Source organism: Zeus faber (genome assembly GCF_960531495.2).
Source record: "Zeus faber genome assembly, chromosome: 8".
In the NCBI taxonomy this organism is placed as follows: Eukaryota; Metazoa; Chordata; class Actinopteri; order Zeiformes; family Zeidae; genus Zeus; species Zeus faber.
In genome coordinates this window covers 2,045,672-2,069,671 of record NC_137195.1, presented here as the reverse complement: position 1 = coordinate 2,069,671, position 24,000 = coordinate 2,045,672, and the positions used below count along the sequence as shown (strand labels likewise).

General features: G+C 46.6%; 2 protein-coding genes across 8 annotated transcripts in view; both read left to right on the top strand.

The window, feature by feature from the left end:
• inpp5b (inositol polyphosphate-5-phosphatase B) overlaps positions 1–7,260 on the top strand; it is a 35,264-nt gene extending 28,004 nt beyond the window's left edge. For all 7 annotated transcript variants that reach the window (XM_080005942.1, XM_080005943.1, XM_080005944.1 and 4 more), the window contains 8 exons: positions 58–193; positions 980–1,090; positions 1,457–1,858; positions 2,287–2,376; positions 3,136–3,220; positions 3,514–3,641; positions 5,974–6,085; positions 7,136–7,260. In XM_080005942.1, coding sequence (XP_079862068.1) covers positions 58–193; positions 980–1,090; positions 1,457–1,858; positions 2,287–2,376; positions 3,136–3,220; positions 3,514–3,641; positions 5,974–6,085; positions 7,136–7,245 — 1,174 coding nt within the window. In that variant the 3' untranslated portion in view covers positions 7,246–7,260. The remainder of the gene's footprint in view (positions 1–57; positions 194–979; positions 1,091–1,456; positions 1,859–2,286; positions 2,377–3,135; positions 3,221–3,513; positions 3,642–5,973; positions 6,086–7,135) is intronic.
• Positions 7,261–9,129: 1,869 nt separating this feature from the next.
• mtf1 (metal-regulatory transcription factor 1) lies at positions 9,130–19,958 on the top strand (the record flags this gene model as incomplete). The annotated part of the gene is made up of 11 exons (XM_080005769.1): positions 9,130–9,558; positions 11,457–11,695; positions 15,144–15,275; positions 15,406–15,479; positions 16,442–16,575; positions 17,165–17,242; positions 17,673–17,775; positions 18,098–18,507; positions 18,719–18,788; positions 19,578–19,686; positions 19,769–19,958. The coding sequence occupies 11 exons, from the start codon at positions 9,130–9,132 to the stop codon at positions 19,956–19,958; spliced, it is 1,968 nt and encodes a 655-aa protein (XP_079861895.1).
• Between the last annotated feature and the right edge of the window lie 4,042 nt (positions 19,959–24,000).

Here is a 24,000-nt window from a genome sequence, read left to right as displayed (position 1 = left end):
CGTTGTGTCCGGACGGTCGGATACCTCATAGGTTATCGGTGTGTTCTCTCCGAGCAGCGAGAAGTGCCGCGCCCCGGCCTGGTGTGACCGCATCCTGTGGAAAGGGAAGAACACCAAACAGCTGCATTACCAGAGTCACATGAGCCTGAAGACCAGCGACCACAAGCCGGTCAGCTCGCTGCTCCAGATCGGGGTGAGCAGAGAGATAACACAGAGATCAACTCAGCACACAGATATAACACTAACACTAAGACACCAATCATAGCATTAAGGGTGTTTCCCTTACATCACTACATCCTTTATTTATTTATCTATTTATTTGTTTTTTTAATCAGGGATCATGTGCAGACGAACGGTAATTATCACAAAATAACCCCAGACAGGGTTATCAGCGGGAGCAAACTTCCTCCTTTAATGTCCAGCTCTTCAAGTCTTCCATTGTAGTTTCTCTACGCCGTCACCAGGTGGCGGCACTAACTAGTATTAACAGGAATAGCATTGGTTTCCTGCGGTAATGGTCATTATTAACAAGCAGCGGTCATCCTCCAGGAACAACTGACAGCTGATTGCCGCTCTTTGTTTCAGGCGGAGTTGAAATGCAGCTCGGAGATTTGGGAAGTTTTCATATTTACTCATTGGTGTCCAGGGCTTGACAACGAGCTGTCCAGTAACTTTTCAAATTCACCGGCCCGGAGATGCGTTGTTATCTGGTGTGAGGGTTTCATGGCTGTGCTCCATGGTGGTTTCAAGTGTCTTGAACTGAGAGGTTGTGAAGAGGAGACGGGAGCAGCAGCTTCTCTGGCTCCTGCTTCTCCGTCGCTGCACGGGAGCGTCGCTGCGGAGGGACGCAGCGAGGGGGGGTTCGGTCGCTAGCTTCTGCATCCCATAACGAGGCGGAACATTTGTGTGGCCCCGTGGCTCTGCCGGGCTCCTCTGGGTTTGGTGACGGAGGAGTGAGTGATGGGCTTGTTTCCTGCAGATGAAGGTGGTGAACGAGGAGGCGTACAGGAAGAGCTTCGAGGAGATCGTCCGCTCCATCGACAAGATGGAGAACGAGTGTATTCCCTCCGTCACGCTGTCCCAACGGGAGGTGGGTGTGGTGCCGGGCCCCGCCCACTGCCAGAGAACACAGAACAAGAACAGAGAACAGAGGGATCTAGTTCCTCTTCAGTGATTTGTTACTATCGATGCTTTTCCTCTTTAATCTGAATTGAACTTTTTACATCGTTCAGAACTTCACACAATTCATACACATCAGTTATTTATTCTCTCCGTCCCCTCTGTCATCCCTTCTCTGTCCTCTCTCTCCGTCCCCTCTCTCATCCCTTCTCTGTCCTCTCTCTCCGTCCCCTCTCTCCATTCCTTCTCCGTCCTCTCTCTGTCCCCTCTCTCATCCCTTCTCTGCCTTCTCTATCCACCCCCTCTCTCCGCCCTCTCCCCGTCCTTTCCGCTGCAGTTCCACTTCAATGACGTGAAGTTCATGCAGCACCAGACTCAGACCCTGCGTCTGTGCAACGACGGCCAGGTTCCCTGTCAGTTTGAGTTCATCCAGAAGCTGGAGGAGCCCACGTACAGCAAGCCCTGGCTGACCGCCTGCCCCTGCAGGGGCTTCATCGCTCATGGCGGCTTCGTGGACATCGAACTGGAGGTGTTCGTCAACCGCTCCACGGCGCCCGAGCTCAACTCGGGGCTCCAGCAGATCGAGGACATTTTGGTCCTGCACCTGGTGCGAGGGAAGGACTACTTCCTGTCGGTGTCGGGGAACTACCTGCCCAGCTGCTACGGCACGGCCATCAGCACGCTGTGCCGCCTGCGGGAGCCCATCCGGGACATGAGCCAGGAGGCCGTGCGGGCGCTGGTGAGGGGCGGGGCCGCGATGATTTGTTTGGAGGGGGGGGTCAAAAAGTTCGAATTTGAATTGTGTAAATTTTTTAAAGACTTAAGTTTGAGGCCACGTCTTCTTTCTTTCTTTTTGACTGTAAAACTGCAGTGCTCTGAATTTCATCATGGTGTCACACAGTAAGGCCTTCATTCTAACACTGTATGATTTTACAAAACTCCCATGAAGATGCTGAGAACTACTTCTCCTGTGTCTTCGGTGGTTTCGGGTACTTTGTTTCCTTTTACTGTACGACACTAAAGTAGATTTATTATTTATTTGAATTATTTCAAGTTATTTTGCGTTTCGTCACCTTCTCTCTGGTTCCTCAGAGGTTCCTCTTTGCTTTGTGTGGTCTGTCGTGGTTGTGTTTGGGGCTGACCGTGTCTCTCCGCCCTCGGCCGCAGAGCGACGCGTCGGCGGAGGAGCAGCCCCTGGGGATCCCCAAGGAGATCTGGATGATGGTGGATCACCTGTTCCGTAACGCCATCACGCAGGTCAGGACCGCTCTGCCGCCGGCTCCAGAGCCGACGCTTCCCCTTTGCACTTTCTCCGTCCTTAGAGGCGTCGCGGTTATGGCGTCACCTGCTGAACGCAGCTGTTCCAGCAGATCTGTTTTTGTGGGGTCGTTCAGACTCTTCAATTCTGAATTTCCATCCAAATTGAAGGGTGCACATTATCATTTTGGCCCCATTGTTCTGTTTCGACTGTTTTTCCCCGACCAAGTGGATCAACTTTGGGGAAAGAAGGTTTTCCTGAAATTGCCGTCGAGGTTTTTTTGTCATTATTTTCGATTGTATTTGAATAAAATCAGGCGTCAGTCTCCAGGTATCCACGGGGCTTCAGAGGACTCGTGTGGCTCTGTGGTGCTGGGTGCGTCTGTCATAGCAACGTGAATTTAATTAACCCGGTCGTCTGATCGTCGCAGTGGCAGGAAACGAGCGCCGCATGTTCTGGATTCCAATGGCACGAGATAATTAACATTTTAATAGTTTTCAATAATCAATAAGTCAATAAGTTTTCAAATCATATGCATCATAGCGGTTTCTCATAGGTATTATTTTACAGCTTGACATAATAAGTGCTTATCTTGTTGTGTATTTGGAAATGAAAAGTTTCACATCAGTCTTCACCATCTTTTTCCTCGTTGTTTTATTTGAGCCTCTTTTGCGCTGTGACTGGACGCGTGCAGTGCAGGATCTCCAGGTTTGGATCCTGGGTGGGACAGGAGGCTCAGTGTGGCTTTGTTTCTCCAGGAGGATCTTTTCCAGCAGCCGGGGCTCCGCAGCGAGTTTGAGGAAATCCGAGACTTCCTGGACACCGGCGTCCCCGACTCGCTCCGTATCCTCCACACAAATACCATGTTGAGACCCTGCTCTGACGTTACCCTGGAGACAACAGCGTCTGTTTAAAAACTACCTCATGTCGTCTTTCAAAACATGACCGGACACGGAACAGATTTCCCTCATGTCATGGTTTAAGAAACGTCTGGGAACATGGACGCTTCAAAACATTAAAACAATCGACATTTAAAACATCTTTATTTAAAACATCTTTATTTTAAACATCTCTATTTAAAAGGTCTTGTCATAATGGACGTTCCAGCCGTGGTCAGGCCCTTGACTCCAGAGCAGCTGGCAGTAACCACTCTGTGGCAGAGGCTCTGTTGCTGTTCCTGGAGTCGCTGCCGGAGCCTGTGGTGCCGTTCTGCCGCTACCAGCAGAGTCTGGACAGCTGCTCCAGCGCCGACCTGTGCCACAAGGTCAGTCCCTCTGCCACAAGGTCAGTCCCTCTGCCACAAGGTCAGTCCCTCTGCCACAAGGTCAGTCCCTCTGCCACAAGGTCAGTCCCTCTGCCACAAGGTCAGTCCCTCTGCCACAAGGTCAGTCCCTCTGCCTCAAGGTCAGTCCCTCTGCCGCCATCGGTGGAGCCACAAAGGATGAATTATTAATTATGAATTCTTTCAGGCACTTTTCACATTCAGGCTTAATGAGCCAATATTGAAAACAAACATTGAAGAGATAATACCGCAAACTGAAAAGATAATACTAGAAACTGAAAAGATAATACTAGAAACTGAAAAGATAATACTGCAAACTGAAAAGATAATACTGCAAACTGAAAAGATAATACTGCAAACTGAAAAGATAATACTACAAACTGAAAAGATAATACTAGAAACTGAAAAGATAATACTAGAAACTGAAAAGATAATACCGCAAACTGAAAAGATAATACTAGAAACTGAAAAGATAATACTAGAAACTGAAAAGATAATACTGCAAACTGAAAAGATAATACTGCAAACTGAAAAGATAATACTACAAACTGAAAAGATAATACTAGAAACTGAAAAGATAATACTAGAAACTGAAAAGATAATACCATAAACTGAAAAGATAATACTAGAAACTGAAAAGATAATACTGCAAACTGAAAAGATAATACTGCAAACTGAAAAGATAATACTACAAACTGAAAAGATAATACTAGAAACTGAAAAGATAATACTAGAAACTGAAAAGATAATACTGCAAACTGAAAAGATAATACCATAAACTGAAAAGATAATACCATAAACTGAAAAGATAATACTGCAAACTGAAAAGATAATACTAGAAACTGAAAAGATAATACTAGAAACTGAAAAGATAATACTAGAAACTGAAAAGATAATACTAGAAACTGAAAAGATAATACTGCAAACTGAAAAGATAATACTGCAAACTGAAAAGATAATACTGCAAACTGAAAAGATAATACTGCAAACTGAAAAGATAATACCATAAACTGAAAAGATAATACTGCAAACTGAAAAGATAATACTAGAAACTGAAAAGATAATACTAGAAACTGAAAAGATAATACTAGAAACTGAAAAGATAATACTAGAAACTGAAAAGATAATACTAGAAACTGAAAAGATAATACTGCAAACTGAAAAGATAATACCATAAACTGAAAAGATAATACCATAAACTGAAAAGATAATACTGCAAACTGAAAAGATAATACCATAAACTGAAAAGATAATACTGCAAACTGAAAAGATAATACTAGAAACTGAAAAGATAATACTAGAAACTGAAAAGATAATACTAGAAACTGAAAAGATAATACTGCAAACTGAAAAGATAATACTGCAAACTGAAAAGATAATACCATAAACTGAAAAGATAATACTGCAAACTGAAAAGATAATACCATAAACTGAAAAGATAATACTGCAAACTGAAAAGATAATACTAGAAACTGAAAAGATAATACTAGAAACTGAAAAGATAATACTAGAAACTGAAAAGATAATACTAGAAACTGAAAAGATAATACTGCAAACTGAAAAGATAATACTGCAAACTGAAAAGATAATACTGCAAACTGAAAAGATAATACTGCAAACTGAAAAGATAATACCATAAACTCAAAAGATAATACCATAAACTCAAAAGATAATACCATAAACTGAAAAGATAATACCATAAACTCAAAAGATAATACTAGAAACTGAATTATCCTACATTATCCTATTATACCTGTATTACACCGTCAAAATCTACATTACATTACATTTAGTCATTTATCAGACGCTTTTATCCAAAGCCACTTACAATTATTCAAACAGCGACGGACGCAGCCATCAGGAGCAATGAGGGGTTAAGTGTCTTGCTCAAGGACACTACAGCATGCTAGCAGGAGGAGCCTGGGATCCAACCAGCAACCTTTAGATGACTAGACCACCAGCTCTACCTCCTGAGCTACCATCCCCCAAAATCTAGATGTTCAATTCTTTCCTTTTTTTCCACATTTTTCATAACCCCAAAATCTTGGCCACAGTGACGTCTCACGACCCCCAAGTCTGGTTCAGTATTCATATTCTTCATATCTTAATAATAATAATCCTCGTTCATTAAGCCGCGTCAAGCGCACCTTTTCTTTTTTTTGGCCTGTTTTCCACTTTATTCATTGATAAAAATTCCCGTCTATGGACTCTCTTCACCGTCTCACGGCGGGGCAACAAATGAGAGCAGGTTCTGTAGGTTGTGCATTGAAGGCCTCGTGTGGCCTCCTGAAGGTGGTTGTGTTGTCGTCCTCAGGTGATCTCCTCGCTACCTCAGTGCCATAGGAATGTGTTTGACTACTTGGCCGCCTTCCTCCGGGAGCTGCTGAAGAACGCTGCTCACAACCACCTGGACGTCAACATCTTAAGTAAGAGAAGGGGGGAGGTGGTCCCCGCTCTGCCCCTTCACGGGTGGTGTTCTTGTGTGTTTTCCATGTTTACACACACACACACACACACACACACACCCACCCACCCCGTGGCTAATCACAGCTTCAGCACCTCAACTAACCGAACCCCAAGGCCCAGGGGGTGAAAACACGGTTGTGTGAATCCACTTCACGTCTCCTTGACTGTTGTGCGTCATTGACGTCTGACGTATCTTCAGTTGACGCTCTGAACTTTACTGCGCCGCTGTCGCCCCCTGTTCAGTCAGGCCTCGTGCCCAGTTCATCGGTTCCACCGGCAGCAGTTCAAGTCCGTAGAGGGGTCACCGCGCCACCCCCTGGTGGACGGAGCGTCCCCTGGTGAGGGTCCACCGGTGGACAGAGCGTCCACCCGTGGACAGTGTCCCCTGGTGGACGGAGCGTCTGCCGGTGGACGGAGTGTCCCCTGATGGATGTAGCGTCCCCTGGTGAGCGTCTGCCGGTGGACAGTGCGTCCCCTAGTGGAGAGAGCGTCCGCCGGTGGGTGGAGTGTCCCCTGGTGGACGGAGCGTCCCCTGGTGAGGGTCCACCGGTGGACAGATCGAGCGTCCGCTGACCCCCGAGCGACGGGTCCTTTGAGAAATGTCGGAGCGTCACAATATCATTTTCAACAGGAAGTGCTTATCGGCAGGAATAGTCACATGTTTACAGTATATATGTACAGTATATGTACTTTATATATTTTAATATATAAACATAAATGTTTTCAGTCCATATTTTTTTCAGATGTAAATAACACGAGCAGGGGATTTGTTGTCACTTCACTTTTAAACACAGTGAGATCATTTTTCTTCTCGGTTGTGGGTGAACCGCACTGAGGTCCTGGAAACCAAACACCGCCGGAGGCATCATGACTGAAACACGTTTAGTTTTCAAATGTTTTCAGTGTGAAGCAGCAGCACTGGGAGTCATCAGCGTGTTTGAGGAAACGCTGGGTGGAGGTTCGGGCGTGGTTTGGTTGTTGAATTGATGGTGTTTGCTGTCTGTCTGCAGCCACCATCTTCGCCTCGCTGCTGCTGCGCTCGCCCTCCAAGCAGGACCTCGCCGAGAAGAGGAAGACCAAGGAGTTCTTCCAGCACTTCCTGACCCAGGAGCGTACCTGAAACCGGGGGCGGGGCAGTGGGGGGCGGGGCAGTGGGGGGCGGGGCAGCAGTCTTCACATTGAACAGAAAACACCACTTTATTGTGATGAACGGACCCTTTCCTGACCCGTCGTAGCAGCAGTGCAGTGAACTGTTCCTCCATCATTTCAGTGTAATTGAGCAGCTGTAGGGATTTAACACTTTGATGTATATTATCAGATATTTAAAATGATTGATTTCTACTTTGAGGTTCCACTTCTCAACCACAGATCGTCCTTTTTATATATAAATATATAAAACATTGAATACAAAGATGGTGTCCTGGTGATTTGGATGGATGTATGACTGATTAGGGATGGATGATGGATGATGGATGATGGATGATAGTTACTTTATTCCTCCTCGGAAGGAGGTTGTGATCACAGTAAATTGGTAAAAAAAAAATAATAATCATAGAAATGTTAAAAAAATAATACGTTTGTAAATCTGTAATAAATGTAACAGACAAAGTGACGTCACAGTGACTTCCGGTTTCATTTGTTTTGATTTCACCGCCAATGACCCATCTCCCACAATGCACCGCGGTGCCGCTGGGTGCGGTGACGTCACGGGTCCTCAGGATGGGAGGAAGCTGCTGAAAGCAGCAGAGAAAACGGCTTCATCAGGTAAACATGGAGGTCCCGTCCGGCCAGGAGGGACGGAGCAGCCGGCCCCTCTGCGGGGTGGCGAAACGACGGGTGCATACACACCGTCGGTCCGGGGTGGACCGCGGCTCCCCGCGTCCGTTGTAAACTCCCGAGAAGCTCAAGCTGGCTAGCGTTTAGCTTAGCCGCTAGCCTAGCGCTGAGGCTAACGGCTAAGCTAGGAGCTAACGTGATGGAGGTGTAGACATGTGGGGCTGGGAGCCTGAAATCCATCTTTAAAACGACGGAGCGGGATGAGACATGGTGGTAGCTTATTGACCCCGAGCGGGGGAAATCCGGAGAGATTTAACGGGCGTGCGTCCGAGTGGGTGTGTGTCCGAGTTTAAAAGGAAAAGTGAAAGGTGTCCGAATGTTCCAGAAGCTTCCTGGTTCACTCAGCATCAGCTCCACTTGAAGTCAACACCCTGGCACCGTCCGTGCACGATGCACTTTATTCAGGCTCGTAATGCGCACATCGACGTCCCTCAAAATATACCCTGCACCGTTCGTTCTGCTCAGAAAACGACGTCCATCTATTCGAATGTCTGTGTTTTACCTCGTTTTGGATTGGGGACAACGGGTTTTCTTCAGTTGACGCTGTGGTTAAAATAATGAAAACCACGTTGCGAGAGGGAACATTCCCCCATGTCTCACCTCCCGACACTGCCTTGGGAAGTGGTTGCCAAGTGTGGCAGCCGTGCATCAGCTGTTGGTTGACAAGACCGACACAATGGTTTATGAGTTTTATATGATAATTAAGCCACATCCAGAGAGGGGAGGCGCATACATGAGTCAAGACATATTATTTGGCTCCATTTAAGATGTTTTCTTTTGAACAATTTGCCTTCTTTTAAGGTAAATTCATTATCATCGATATGAAGTCAGATTTGTGATTCTTTTTTGTACGATTTGATCTTTCTAAAACTGTCAAAGTTTTGCGCAGAAGCCCTGATATATATATTTTTCGTTTTCTAAACATAGAGGTATTATTCTTATTTGGCATTATGCATATCTTTTTTTTTTTTTTTTTTTTTACATGTGCAAAGTGGTTGACAACGGGGCGACCAGAGCGCACGGGATGGTTGACATGGGCCCACATCTGGTTGCCTGGGGCGACCGTCCGTGCAGAGCCCTGTAGTTCTAACGGTGCCGTCCTGGTTTGGTGGCAGGTAGCTACAGCCTGCGTGCGCAGCGTCTGAGCCCAGGCCAGGGCGGCGGCACCATGACGGAGCGCGGGCCTCGCACCGAAGCATCCATGTTCTTCGAGGTGGAGGTGGAGGACGACTGCAAGATCCCCTTCGACAAGGACGAGGAGCTGATGGCAGGGCCGTCGTCGTCGGGCCGGGTGTACGACCGCACCACGGTGCTGATCGAGCAGGACCCCATCCGGCTGGACGAGGAGGGCGAGGAGGACGGAGTCACCTTCCTCACCGAGGGCGAGGGCGAGGAGGAGGAGGAGGAGGAGGAGGAGGAGGGTTCGCTGGCCTTCATGGCCGACCCGGACGGCATGTCGCAGGGCTACGTGCACCACACCATCTCCCCGGACCAGATCCAGTTCGTCATCAACCCGGGATCCACCCCCATGCCACGTAACATTGAGGGGGCCACGCTGACGCTGCACTCGGAGTGTCCAGAGACCAAGCAGAGAGAGGTAGGACCCGGGGAGGGGCTGAGCTCCCGGTTAAATCAGGGTGAACGTCCAGAAGGCGGTGGGTTCATCTTGGGGAATTATTCTGATTCTGTTGGACACTGAGCGGGCGGACGGGTGTTTTGGATCGGACCTCCCTCCCTCATCTCGAGCGCTCCGGTCAGACTAATGCATCGAACCCTGAGTCATCACATCCACAACATGTAACCCATCTGATAACCAGGCTCTAGATCAGGGGCCTCAAACTACCGTCCCTGGGAGCAACATGAGGCCTACCGGGCCCCGTTACATATTTCAGGTGTTGTTAAATCTGGCCTAGCTTTACTACTCAATGCAGTTTAACTTAATGTTTTCAAAGTGTAAAACAGAAGAATGTAGAAGAAAAAAAAGAATTTAACTGATTTTTGTAATGTGGTAATATGTAAATTAGGCTTTTTCTCATGACTGCTTCCTTTTTTTCCACAAAGAGAACTTAAGACAATCCAACAGGATAACACTGTCTTGAGCAATATTTTACATTGTGTTGTGTTTTGCAGCTGGGTCTTGGATCTCACAGTTTTATGCTGATACAAAGAATTAGATTCTTTGATTACATTTGAGAGTGATGGGCAGTTGACTGGCTGATTGCTGAAGGAGCTGTGTTCTCCGTAGAATAGACCCATTTAGGTCGTGTCCCCTTGTTTGGCATTTGTTGTGGTTTTTCCTCTGAATCTTCCAAGAAGGGGGGATGAGCCGTGCATGTTCAAGCTGTTGGAGTCACTTTTGTGGAATTCCAAATCACGTATCATTCGTTATCTGAGGAGTCTTGGGTTTCTTGGTTTGTGCTCATATTAGAACCAAATTTTTTTCTCCGTTGGTTATCATGTTGTTATTTTCTTTTATTTTTTTATCTCTGCTCAGCTGTCAAAAGAAGCTTTATTTATGTCCTAACCTGGAGCTGTAGCTCGGTCACCAGACGAGACGCTCCCAGACGAGATGCTCCCACCCGAGACCCAAGTCCTCTCCCCCACCACTTCTGTGCTACAAGCTCTGCTGTGGCATCCATATATATATATATATATATATATATATATATATATACACACACACACACACACACACACACACACACACACACACACATACATAAATATTTATTATGTATTCTTATAAACAAAAAGAACCAGACAGCCGTCTAGAGCAGTGGGGTCCAGGGACTCCCAGGGGTCTGCATAAAGTTTTTGAGGAAAAAAATCCCTTTTTTTGTGTCCTTTGAAGGGGGAACATCTTTTAAATTTTAGAAATATAATATTTTTTGCAATATATATGTATATAATTATCTCATTGTCGACTAAATCCCTCTATGTGCACCTCCTCGCTACCAGCCACGCCTGTCTCATTGTACATTTCTCTTGGTTTGTTTTTGATATTGTGTGTCACTACAATGTTACTTGTTCATTTAACTGAATTGAATACGTTGTTTTTGTATTCTGTATTTTGAAATGGTACAAAGGAAATATTTCTAATACATTTCCTTGAATGTTTTTCCACACATAGTATAGATAGATAGATATTGTATTAAATAAGGCTTGAGAACCCATGGTGTAGAGGGGGTTTATTCACCTTCCAGCCTCAGAAAAATGTACTTTTATATTGATCCACTTTTTATTTTTTACCTCGGGGAACTCGGCATCCTCTGCCTCCGTTATTACTCTTTGGAAGAGGTGCTGCGCAAAAATAGACATTTTCAGGCTTCAACCTCTGAAACGATATCTTCTATTTCTGTAAAATGTGTTTACGGTCAGGCTTGGTGGTTTTAACCTTCGGTGCGCTGTACAAGTCGTCCTTCATCTCTTGAGCTTGCAGGAGGAGCGTCCTCGTCATGGAGAACTCAGCGTGTGCCCTCCACCTTTGTTTTCCAGGTGAAGCGCTACCAGTGTATGTTCGAAGGCTGCACGCGGACCTACAGCACGGCGGGAAACCTGCGCACGCACCAGAAGACGCACCGTGGCGAGTACACGTTCGTGTGCAACCAGCAGGGCTGCGGGAAGGCCTTCCTCACCTCCTACAGCCTGAAGATCCACGTGCGCGTCCACACCAAGGAGAAGCCGTTCGAGTGCAACGTGCAAGGCTGCGAAAAGGCCTTCAACACACTCTACAGGTACGGTGGGAGTGTTTGCTCTGGGCTTGCTGTGCACTGGTGGTGACAATTCATCATCAATCTAAGGCCCTGTCCACACGTACAGGGATATTTTTGAAAACATAGCGTCTCAGCCCCTTCCACAGAAAAACGGTGTTTCAGGAACTGGAAACAAAGCTTTTGGAAAAGTGCCTCCAGGGTGGAGCTTTCTCAAAAATGTGTTTTTTTTCGTGTGTTGGTACAGAGGAAGTAAAACTAAGCTTCTTGACGCTGACGTCAGGAACCTACGAAGGATGTTGTGTTGTTCTCCACTAGGGGGATAGAAGTCTCTCCAGCTTTAGCAATGTACGTGTTGTCTGAATATTATGACGAAACATGGTCATGTTCTTCTGTTCTGTGGTGCTTGACATATTATCGCCAAAAGTCAGGACTGCCGATCTGACATTTTGTCAAGTTGAAATGGTGTGTGTGTGTGTGTGTGTGTGTGTGTGTGTGTGTGTGTGTGTGTGTGTGTGTGTGTGTGTGTGTGTGTGTGTGTGTGTGTGTGCGTGTGTGCGCTATAGTCATTCAAATATGAAATTACACATTTGTGAATTTTTTTCTCCCACTTCAAATTAAGAACGCTGGTGTTTTTACATCTTATTCTACAAGCTCTGGGGTTTTCAACACATTTACCTTCGTCAGCACCGTTACCCGTTACACCGTTACACCGTTACCGTTACATGTCAGCGTCATGAAAGCAGCACAGCAACGCTTGAGAGACACTGCCATGATAATCATTATGGAAGGCCACACCCTGCAGAACGTCAGGGTCACGAAAGCGAGGCTCCTAAACACCTTGTGGGTTTTTTTCTGACTTGGCTCTATTTTTCCGGGCGCAAAGTGTAAAATGGACGTAGAGTTCCACAGAGATTCCCGTTCAAAAGATGTTTTTAGTAAAAATATTTAATTACCAAGCCTGGTATGCATCAACCACATATACATGTACACACACATGTCTGTACATTGTCCCCCACAACAAATTAACCCTCACTTATGTAGAGAAAATACTCATGCCTGGGAATAGACTTTATATTTTACTTCATATTTGGGAAGTCGTTTTATAAACTTTGTTTTATAAACTTTAACTTTGTTAAACTTGTTGTTTTGAATCACTACGTGTGGGCCGCAGTCAGACTGACTTGTCAAGCAATAGATTTGTTCATAAGGTATTATTAACATGTTTCAATGTACTGTGTGTATGTTCTAATGTACAAGAATATATACATTGCGTGTTTTTCTTAATTTAATAATCAAACCACTAATAACAAAAACATCAGAAATCACTTTATTACAGAATCATCTCAATTAACACACACACACGGATTGTGGAAATCTCCTGCGTCCTCCTCTGGTGGGATGAACCCACATCAGCTGTCCCTGCTTCTCCCTCAGACCCACGGAGGAGAACCAGCACCACCTTCCTCTGGTCAATCACCCCAATGTATTAAAAGATTAGGACTCATTCCAGCGATGAAAAAGTGTTGCATTTAAGCCACAAGTTGCTGTGTGAAATATAAATAGTAAGCCATATAATATTTAATAAAATTGAATGCAATTTAATGCATTTTTTAAGTAAGGCATACATTTTTAACGTATAACACATGTCTGAGTACTTCAAAAAGCGCTATATATACTACATTTCTCTTTATTCTTCTTAATAATATTGTTGTTATACTGCAGCTAACCAATGATAAATGAAATACTTTTTAGCATGGATGTGACTTGTGGTGCTGCCTGGTTTTGCTGGTGGCCTTGTCTGCTTCATACGGAGTGAGGTTGAGCTTCATGCTGCGTTGAGGCTCCATCAGTTCAACGTGAGCGTAGGTTGCTCTTCATGTTTCTCAGATGCCACAAAGACTGCTGTCATGTGTATGTAGGGTTAGGGTTAGAGCCCCCTCTTCAGGTTCAGGTTCAAGAGATTATTTGTCACATACATATTGAAGTTTTTTCCATTTCTGTCCACTGGTGTTCAGCTGATTGCTCCGCCTGGAGGCAGCGAGTTTTCTTAATGTTTCTGTCTTACAGAGGGGATGGTGCACGGGCTGGTAAGCAGCCCAGCAGTGGAACGCTGTTCCTCCTGCGCCCAAGAGGATCGTTATTACCCACAATTATTATAATAATCCTCAGTGATGTATAATTGTGGCCTGTGTGCCGCATGTTGAAATGAACAATTAAACTCTGGCCATGTGGGCGCACCACGGCCACAAAGACTCCGCCTCCCTCCCTAAAGCTCCACCTGTGGCAGAGACTCCCACAGGTGGAGCCTGAGCAGAGACCCGGGAGGGACAGGGCCCCGAGTAAAAGGTCTTTCTGGGGTCCGCAGCATGTGCTTGACTACGCCCCCCTTGTCCGCCACATTTATAATTAGAATTTTATTTTCAAAATTGTAATTTCTCTTAGATGTTTTACTTGAAAATGACACAGAATAATTATTTATTACTTGCTAATTGGGATGAAAAAATTTAGCTCAAAATTGTCTGCGAGCCGTATACCGTCATGGGAAGAGCCTTAATTGGCTCGCAAGCCATAGCTAGAGTGTCCAACACTGACTGTTTGGATCCTACTTCCAGGTTTATCTCCCAAACTATAGGAGAGACACTGAATCACATCCAACAATTCAGTTGTTTTCAGATTGGGGCGCATTGAATTGAGGGTCATTGACGTGAAAAAGCTTGAGAATTATATTTTCCTCGTTCTGAAAAATTAGAGGGAGCATTATTTGAAAATCTGGATTTGTAGTCTATTGTTTTTCAAAATCTTGTAAGAATGATTGATTGAAGTGCTATTGTTTTACATGGGATTCCATTTGTTCACGTTGTGTAGAAGACCTACAGTTCTGAGGGAATGGTAAAAATGTTCTTTTCACAAACGACTTCTTTGTTAGAGATGAACCTCAGTAAATAGAGTAATGTGTAACTGTCTGGAGCATCTCTTTACATTCAGAACAGCAGATACTTTATTCTCCAGTATTTGCTCACATATAACTCGCATTCACGAGGCATGTCAGTGTTAAAAAAGGAGTTCTCACTGTCCATATTTACACAAATCAATTGAAATCAATATTTTTAAACATTTCTCTTGTGGGTCGTCGTCGTCGTGTCATTCTGTCAAATGAGGAGTCCTCTCTGGACGACAAAGTCTTCCTCTGCAAACAGACGGGTCTACACCTTTAAGAAGATTGGACCAGATGACAGGGGTGGGGTGCTCCCTGGTTCCAGCACTAACTGGGTTCTAGTCTTGTTACTTGAACTTTCATGTTGTTTCCAGATAGACTTGACGTCCTCTAGATGACAAACGTTTTTCTCACTGACCATTTGAACCCATGATTGTTTTCACTGAAGTCTCTGCAACATGTGAATTGTCGCCCTAAATTAACAAATTTCTAAATGTGACTCAATAAAGCTTATTCTTGTGATGATCTCCTCAGACTCAAAGCACACCAGCGACTCCACACGGGCAAGACGTTCAACTGTGAATCGGAGGGATGCACAAAGTACTTTACCACCCTCAGCGACCTGAGGAAGCACATTCGCACTCACACTGGAGAGAAGCCCTTCCGGTGAGCAGTGCGACGTGGGGGGAGGGTGCTCACGAGGCAGTCCCTGCAGGAAATCGAGGTTTTTTCCAAATACAGAAGCTGAAATTACTCCCGTTTAATTGTGTTTTGATGCGTTGCCTTGTCCCTGCAGGTGTGATCACGACGGCTGTGGCAAGGCGTTCGCTGCCAGTCATCATCTAAAAACACACGTCAGGACGCACACGGGTACGTTTTTCCGCTCGAATCATGAGCTTTTATCTGTAATTTCATTCAACTTTATTATGTTGGGATGCGTGAGTTTGAAATACAGGGTGCAAGTTCTCTGCATTGTGAATAATGTTGTCTTGGTATGCCCAAAATCAAATTGCCCTTCAGACCTATTGATCTATTGGTTTTTGAAGAAAAGTGCAATGCAATGAGCAATTTGAAATGTTTTGAAAAAATACTCCAAAATTACTTAAATAACTAAAATCATTGTTCTGCCATTGATTTGGGGGGCCCGCTTGTAGTACCCTCATGGCACACTAGGGGGCCATGGTGCAAAGGTTGATGATGACTGTTGTAGATGATGCCAATTGAGGACATGGTTGGGATCATGGCTGATCACTGTGAAGCAGGACGCTGTTTCCCTCTTTCCTACGTCTGGAGGGGGTTTCCAAAGTCAATTTTCTAATCACAGCCCACAGTTTGTGTTGCGTTTTACAGTTTGACAGACCTGCAGTCTGAGCAGAACGTTAGCGTTGGCTTCTCTCTGGTGTCTAAAGAGCTTGTTCGCAGCCCGGGTGTTGCTCTGGCTTCACACCCGTTTTCACCCGTTTGTTTAAGAAGCACAGCGATGGATTCCACTTCCTCTGAGTAGGCAGAGTATCTGCTGTTTGTTTTCATCCAAATTAAAACTAGAAGCATTTGCACCATTGTGTGTTTCTCTGTTATTTAGATCAGACATTGTTTTGTTTACTCACTTGATTTATCTCTGGTTGAATTGATATTCTGGGTTGAAATGCTCTGTTTCGTTACTCAGTGGTTTATTTTTTAAGATAGTTTCCCTACTTTCCAAATGAGCTTCTGTTACTTCTGCTGTTTTTTTGTTTTGTTTTTTTAATCAAAGACGAGTTAATTTGTTGTTCAGTTCCCCAAACCCACAACTTACCTTGTTTGATCCCCCTCTCCATCTGTCGTCTCCTCAGGGGAGAAACCATTCAACTGCCCCAGCGACGGCTGTGAGAAGACGTTCAGCAGCCAGTACAGTCTGAGGAGCCACATCCGGGGCCACAACAAGGGCCAAGCCTTCAGCGTGACCCTGAGCCACCCGCTGTCTGAGGTGGGTCCCAGCCCAGCACGCTTTAAAGCATCATCCTGTCTTTGTGGTGGCAAGTAACTGACTTGTAGTTCCTGTTGGAGTTGGCTCTAGAAATGAATGGAATGTTCACTTTAGTTTTATTCAATGAAAGACCCGAGTCCAGGTTTAACACCAGAATGCATACCAGGCGTCAAAATGACCTGAAGGACTGTTTTCTTGTTTACTTTTTCAAACAACAATATTTCAATCATGTAAAATTTCAGAAATTCCTTCATTGAGATGTTTTTAATGCTAACTCTATTGTTTCTCAATTTGTTTAATTTAATAGCAATGAATTAATATGTACGAACCCATAAATAACAACAAAAAGACAAATTTTAAGAAATACATTCTCTATTTTTCTGAGAATCTTAAGAATCTCTCAGAAAAAAATCTGAAATGAAAGAAAGAGCTTGGCTCCAAACTACTGAACCATCCAACTACTAAATATTTCTTTGCGTCCATATAAATTGCTGATGTATATCTTTCTCTGTTGACTTGGTTGTTTTTCCTGCTGGAGTGATTGGTTCATCCTCCGGGTAAAAGACTGTTTGTTTGCCTCAATCTGCAGGATGCTAATCACTCGCTGTGCCTCAGTGACCTGAGCCTCATCTCCACCGACTCGGAGCTCAGAGAGAACCTCCACAACGTCAGTCCGGGGGAGATTCTCCACTTTTTGGGGAAATTAGTTGTTGTTTTTTTTGTCGTGCTTGTGACGGCTGGTGACGGCTGCATGCTAACTGTGTTAGCTCAGTACAAGGCTGCTCCTGTGATATGAGGGAACTATACCTTCTAGCATCTGAGAAACTCTGAAAAAGAGTTATTTGAGCGATACATAAAAACAATACGATAAGTTAAAATAAAAAAAAACATACAAAAGAAATGCATTGAGAGTTAGTTTCACTTTGGTTTTGACATTGGTATTGACCTTCTCGTCTAAATCCTGATAAGATAGACCAAGATAGATAATATTGAGTAGAACACATTTAAATGTTGGGTCATTTTTCCAAATTTGCTGAAATATTTAAACAGAATAGTCTTTTGAATCTCGTTTGAATTCCGTGCTGATCGTGTTTCAGGCGCAGAATTTGGACCTGAGCAACGTGACTCCCGTGAAGATCTTTGAGCTCATGTTCCAGAGTCCAGAGAACAGCATCAGTCAGGATGAGACGCATCCCCACGGCAAGTCATCCTCACATTGACATCATCCCTCACGGTGTAAATCAGTGGTTGTGAGCAGGGTCCGGGAGCCGCAGGTCGTGATCAGATGAATAATTATCACCTGTGGTGGAATGTTCTTTTTCTTCAGAATGCCTCGTGGAGTCGTTCAGCCTGGAGTCCTCGGCTCCTCCGGGTCTCTCGGACAACCGCGCCTTCCTCTCCTTCTCCCTCCACCCGGCACCCTGCTCCTCTCCTCCCCCACCTCCCGCCCCGCCCGTGGAGGCTCCGCCCCCTCAGCTCAGCCAGACGTCTTCCTCTCAGACCACTCCCACGGCCGCCCCAGCCCCCTCCGGCGGCACGCCTTCCGGCTCCACCCAACCGGGCCCCCAGCAGACCGCCAGTGCTCCTGCCCCGACCTCGGTGCAGCCGCCGGCGCCGGGGCTTGACTATGTGACTGTACCTCCCACATTCCTGCAGCCGGAGGGCGCTCTCCAGAGCCCACCTCTGCCGACGCCCCCTGTGGTCCCAGCAGCGGCGACCCTGAGCGCCGGCTCGGCGGCCCCCGCCAGAGACGATGTGCCCACCACGGCTGGCCCCACGCCTTTAGCCGGGGACCCCGGCCCGGCCCCGGCCCCGGCCCCTGCCCCTGCCACCATCACCATCACCCCCACCCAGAGCCTGGTGATGTCCGACCACAACCTGCAGTGGATCCTCAGCAGTGCCGCTAACAGCCAGCAGAACCCAGAGCAGAATGTAAGCTGCTGCCTGTCTGTGTTTCCCGTTTCCTGTGTTTCACTGCGTTTCCTGTGTTTCACTGTGCTTCCTGTTTCCTGTGTTTCACTGTGTTTCCTGTGTTTCACTGTGCTTCCTGTTTCCTGTGTTTCCTGTGTTTCGCTGTGCTTTCTGTTTCCTGTGCTTCCTGTTGCCTGTGTTTCACTGTGCTTCCTGTTTCTTGTGTTCCAAGCAACACCAGGGAGCTCCTAAGGTAGAGAAGCTTTTCTTCACCACCGCCATCCCAGTCGGAGGAAACAGAGGTAAGTCATTGATTTGTTCTTGGTGGATTTTCAACTGTCTGCATCACTATCAGGCGACATCTCACGTTCCATTATATTTTAATAAAAAAACGGTCACGATATCAGTTCCAAAATGAAACATGAAATGTGAAAAGATGTGAAAACATCTTTCACCAGGAGGAACCACTGACCTGTCTGCCAGGTCCAAACTACGTTTTGTCTCCAAAACACACCAAGAAGTGACACAGGAAACCATGCAGGGGACAGGGTTATTTATTTTTTATTATATTCTTTATCACTGTAATCAAACCAATAAAGGCCGAATTTGATTAAGAAATATATTAAAAACCTGGAGAAGAAAAGTAAAATAGGTATGTTGTGTTTGCGGCTGATGCTCCGTGCAGCCCGCCCTTGACTCCGCCCCCTCACTCCCTGTCTGCTCTCATTGGCTGTAGCTCGTCGCGTCGCTCCCGGCCCCACCAGATATTGAACACGCTCGGTGTCTCGCTGGCGTCGACGAGCGCTTGAATCGCGCCGTGAGCCGTTCACACCACACGCCCTGTCGCTCATGGCGGCGACTCCAAAAACCTGTCGCCATGCGGAAAATGACCCTGGAATCACCAAGTCTAAACTCAGCATGAGGTCACAGCTCAGGATCAGGATGAGACGCTACGCTCTGATGGTCCAGAGTGTGTCTGTGTCTGTCTGTGTCTGTGTGTGTGTGTGTGTGTGTGTGTGTGTGTGTGTGTGTGTGTGTGTGTGTGTGTGTGTGTGTGTGTGTGTGTGTGTGTGTGTGTGTGTGTGTTGCAGGCAGCTCGGTGCAGCAGATCGGCCTCAGTCTTCCTGTGATCATCATCAAGCAGGAGGAGTGTCAGTGTCAGTGTTCCTGCAGAGCGCCCCCTGCCGCCCCGGAGCCACCGCAGGCTGCACCGCCGTCGCAGGCTGCACCGCCGCCGCCTCCCTCCTCCTCCTCCTCCTCCTCGTCGTGCTGCCTCCCGCAGCCTTCTTTCCAGGAAGCCTCCACCGCCCCTCAAACTGCCCCCCCCGCCCCCCCCCCTGGACGGCCTGTCCAACATGGACGTTGCGGACTTCCTGTCGCTGCAGAGCCCGGAGGCGGCCGCCAACATCGAGGCTCTGCTGCTGGTCGCTGATGATTTCAACATGGCCGCCGGAGGCAGTGCCGCCCCCTAGTGCCGCCTCCGTACCCGCGGTGCATTCTGGTCCGTCAGGGAGCACCGCGTCTCCGCTCATTTTGTTTTCGTGGGTTGTTCCTCCTCGGCTCCCAGGACGTGTCTGCGCAAGTCGTTGTTTTGTAAAACTGAAAGTTTGACATGATTCCACTCGGCCTGAAGGTCGTACCCGAGCAAGAACACCGGGCAGCGTCCCTCCCCCCCGCGGTGCTGCGGCGCCTGCGCTTCATTGGACAGGGAGCGTTGGCTCCACCCCCCCGTGTTTCCTCCGGTGCCAAGACAGGAAGTCGTTTCCTCTCGTAAGACGAGCGCTGTCCAGAAAATGTGATTTATTTCCTTTCTGTGCGTTTTTATTTTCCCCACGGAGCAGGTTCTGCCCCTGAAGCCACTTGCCTTTCTCATTGAAACTAAGTCAAATCAGTTGCCTGTAACTTAAACTAATATTTAATTTGTGTTTGTTAATTTATTGCAACGCTTGTTCCTTTATCTACATTCTGGTTTTTCTACTGTTTTCTCAGAGACGGCGGCAAATCCTTGTAAGTATTAATTTATTCCATGTTTGTTTCCAGTTACTTTTTAGTGCGTTACTGATTGATTTTCTTGACCTCGGGTGGAGGTCCAGCAGGATGTCCTCGGGTGGAGGTCCAGCGTGGCGCCCTCGGGTGGAGGTCCAGCGTAGCGCCCTCAGGTGGAGGTCCAGCAGGACGTCCACGGGTGGAGGCGCAGGGAGTCGTTCGAGCACCCACACCCTCTCAGGGAAACCTTTCCTTCGTGGCTCCTTTTCCAACCCGGGGCCCTTTTCCTCCTTTACGCCCAAAACCCAAGCACACGCCTGACACACACACACACAAGGTCCTGACGTCATTGAAGTATCTGGCTTTAAATGCACTTAAGTATCAAAAGTAGAAAACTGTGAATCCAAACCCACGATGTTTAGCAAAACAACAGAGAGTGAGACGGTGACAGCGAGTCTCCACCTGATGAAGCTCATTTCATCCTCATTCATTTATTCTGGAGACGCCGACTGACATTTGTTATTTGGGGCCAATATGAAACGAGTCGTGAACGGTTTTAGGCAGAGTGAGTGAAAACGGATGTTCATTCATAAATGTGGTGGAGCGGGAGTGAAAGTCGCTCTGAATCAAAATACTCAAGTACAGCATCAGTTGTGAAAAACCACTCAATTACAGTAACAAAGTATTTCCACTTTGTCACTTTACACCACTGCCGCCGACGCAGTGAGACGGGCGTTGACACACTGAGGAGGAAGGGAGCGAGCGCACAAACCCAGGCGTTCCCTCCTCCTCCTTTCAACATTTCACAGCGTTGAAATGAGTTTGATCAACAGGTGGAGCAGAGCGACTCCCACGCCGTCTGCTCCGTGCGCCGGCCTCATCCGAGCGCCTCCACCTGCGCCGGCGTTCAGGAGGGTGGCGTCCGGGGCGTAGCTCCTTTCGCCATGCGGTTGCCCTGGCGTTGTGCTGCACTCTTCCCTGCTTGTTGCACACTTCCTAGTCGAGTAGGTTTCCACGGCGAGGGGCGTCTGTACCAGTGTTTCCTGTCTAAAGTGTAAATAGAGTGTGTTAGGTAGCGCAGATGTCTTTTGAGAAAAGACGTGTAGATTGTTTTACAGTTTGTATTTTTGTACAGAGGTTTGAGTCCAGTGCAGCAGAGCATCCCAGTGATGTAGAGCTAGCGTAGCCATATTTAATATACGCAACACAGAGAGTAATATAAACATAATGTGGGACACGATGCAATGATGACATAGCGCAAGAGGAGGCTTAACGGCCCATATATATATATATATATATATATATATATATATATATATAGACGTGTCAAGTCAAGGCTGTGGTGCTGCTTGGCGGTTGGAGGCCGTGAGTCTGCTCAAATCAGCGTTTTAAAGAAACGTGCTGAGCCCACTCAGTATTGACAATTCAAAAGATTTTTTTTTCTCTGCCTCTGAACTGAGCAGCCGCGTGACGTCTCCACCCGTTTCGCTCTTGAATAAGCGTCCGTCTCAGACTTGGCTCCGCCCCCTCTCCCCACAGGTGGGCGGGGCCCTCAACTACTTGGCCTTCTGACGGAGCCCCTCCCCGCCTCGATGGCCTCCGCCGTTTCGCCTGCGCGTGTCGCTCCAAGCCGGCGTGTCTGTCGGGCGGAGGTGTTTTTTTTTTTTTTTTTTTTGTTTGTTGTTTTTTTTAGGCATTACCAAAAGGATCCTGCGTCATGGCTGAACGACCCTGTGTTTCCGTGGGCGGTGTAAAGCCGAAAGAGCGTTGGATGTCTTGTCTGGAGTTCTGTCTCAGACCCTGTCAGAGTGTTTTTTGTTCTTTCACTCGTTTGCCACAAAGTCAGTCACCATGAAGCCACACACACACACACACTCAAGCATCCGGTAGTTGTGTAATTACCAAGAGGAAAAACGTAACTGCCATGAATATCCTCATCAATTCAATGCATACTTTAGAGAATTCAAATACTATGCAACGAACAACAGTGGCATTCTGTGCTGATGGAGGCGTCCACTTCCTGTTTCCAGCCGGTTCTGTTCAGTGTCGCGTCTTCTGCCCCGACTGGATGCTGCTGCTTTGGAGCGGGGAGAGTTTGGGCATTTTCCTGTGTTTTGTTTCAAACCAAGTGCTTTCCCTGTGAGAATCGAAACCGTGACTCATCCCTGGTGGCGGCTCGGACAACGACTGGGTCTGAAAAACGACTTTTTAAAATGAGTGATTCTGTTCTAAGAATTGTTTTGGTCAAATGTATTTTTTTTTTGTTTTGTCTTTTACATTCTAGTTGACTCGCCACTTTTTTTTTTTTTTTTTTTTTTTTTTTTTTAGCTCCACGACACCACCCTGCTCCCCCGTCACACTAACCTTTCCACACACGTAGTTTCACTCGTTAACCAATGAGAATCAAGCGCTGGTTTTGCCTTTCGGGGGGCGGGGTTGGATGCAAGGCTGCAGCTTTTAGTTTCATCGTGACGCAAAGAAGTGATTCTGGAAGCGGAGTCCCGGGGTTTTGTCTTTCCGCAAAATGCGCTGATAGCGACGTTTGTTTGGAAGCAGAGGACAGCCGAGCGTTTGGGGAACCTGCTCCACGGGTGGAGCTGGAGCTCCACCTGTGGAGATTTGCTTCCAAAAAAATGTCTTATCACCCAAAGACTGAGGAATTGAGAGTTTGTATTTTTTAAAGAATGTACAATGTGAAAGTTTGCTTATGCTCGTTTTGTATAAAGTAAAGTGTTTAAGTAATAACTTTGAATTGAGAGCAATATACTAATTAAATCTTATTCTTGTCACAGATCTTCTTGCTCTGTGTTGTCTTTAAAGAGCTGGTTTGAGCCTCACTCCAGTTCAGAACATGCAGAGATGGGGGCGTGTCTCATTCCGAAAGTGGGCGTGGCAAACCGCCCTTTTTTTTTTTCCCTCGGCAGCTAAAAGTACAACTCTACGTCAGCATCCGCCCGCACGCTCTGCCCATTTCAACCAGTGGTGGCATTGAGCCACTATCTGCGATGCCCATTTAGTCACATTTGTAAAGGCACATCAACATTGTGACCAGAACTGATGTGTTGGAGTCATGTTTCCGTGACAATGTTTAAATGTCTTTACAATCAGGAGCAACAGCTAAACAATGGAAATGTATTTATTTTTTGGAAAATGGCTTCGGGTGCTGCTACTTCGGTGTTGGAGCCGGAGCATCCAGGAGGTCTTTCTTCTGTTGGGGAAAATTTAAGACACACTGGGTAAGTCCCAAGAACCCCCAGAGCAGCCCCAGGGTCAGGAACCTACCAGGAGCCGGTTCTGCAGCTCCCCCAGATCCCTCAACACGCTGCTGCAGAGCGACACCTTGTCATCCAGGCTGAGCAGCCTCTGGGAAACCGCCTCCATGGTCTGTGGGAAGGTCAGGAGACGGTTGCTGGTTCTGTAACCAGTACCGCACCACATGACGGTTTTTCAACCACTCTGCCGTCAACTCATCTTTATTCTACTTTCATAGGAAGAAAATTGCCTTTGTGCTGCAAGATCTAAATTGCA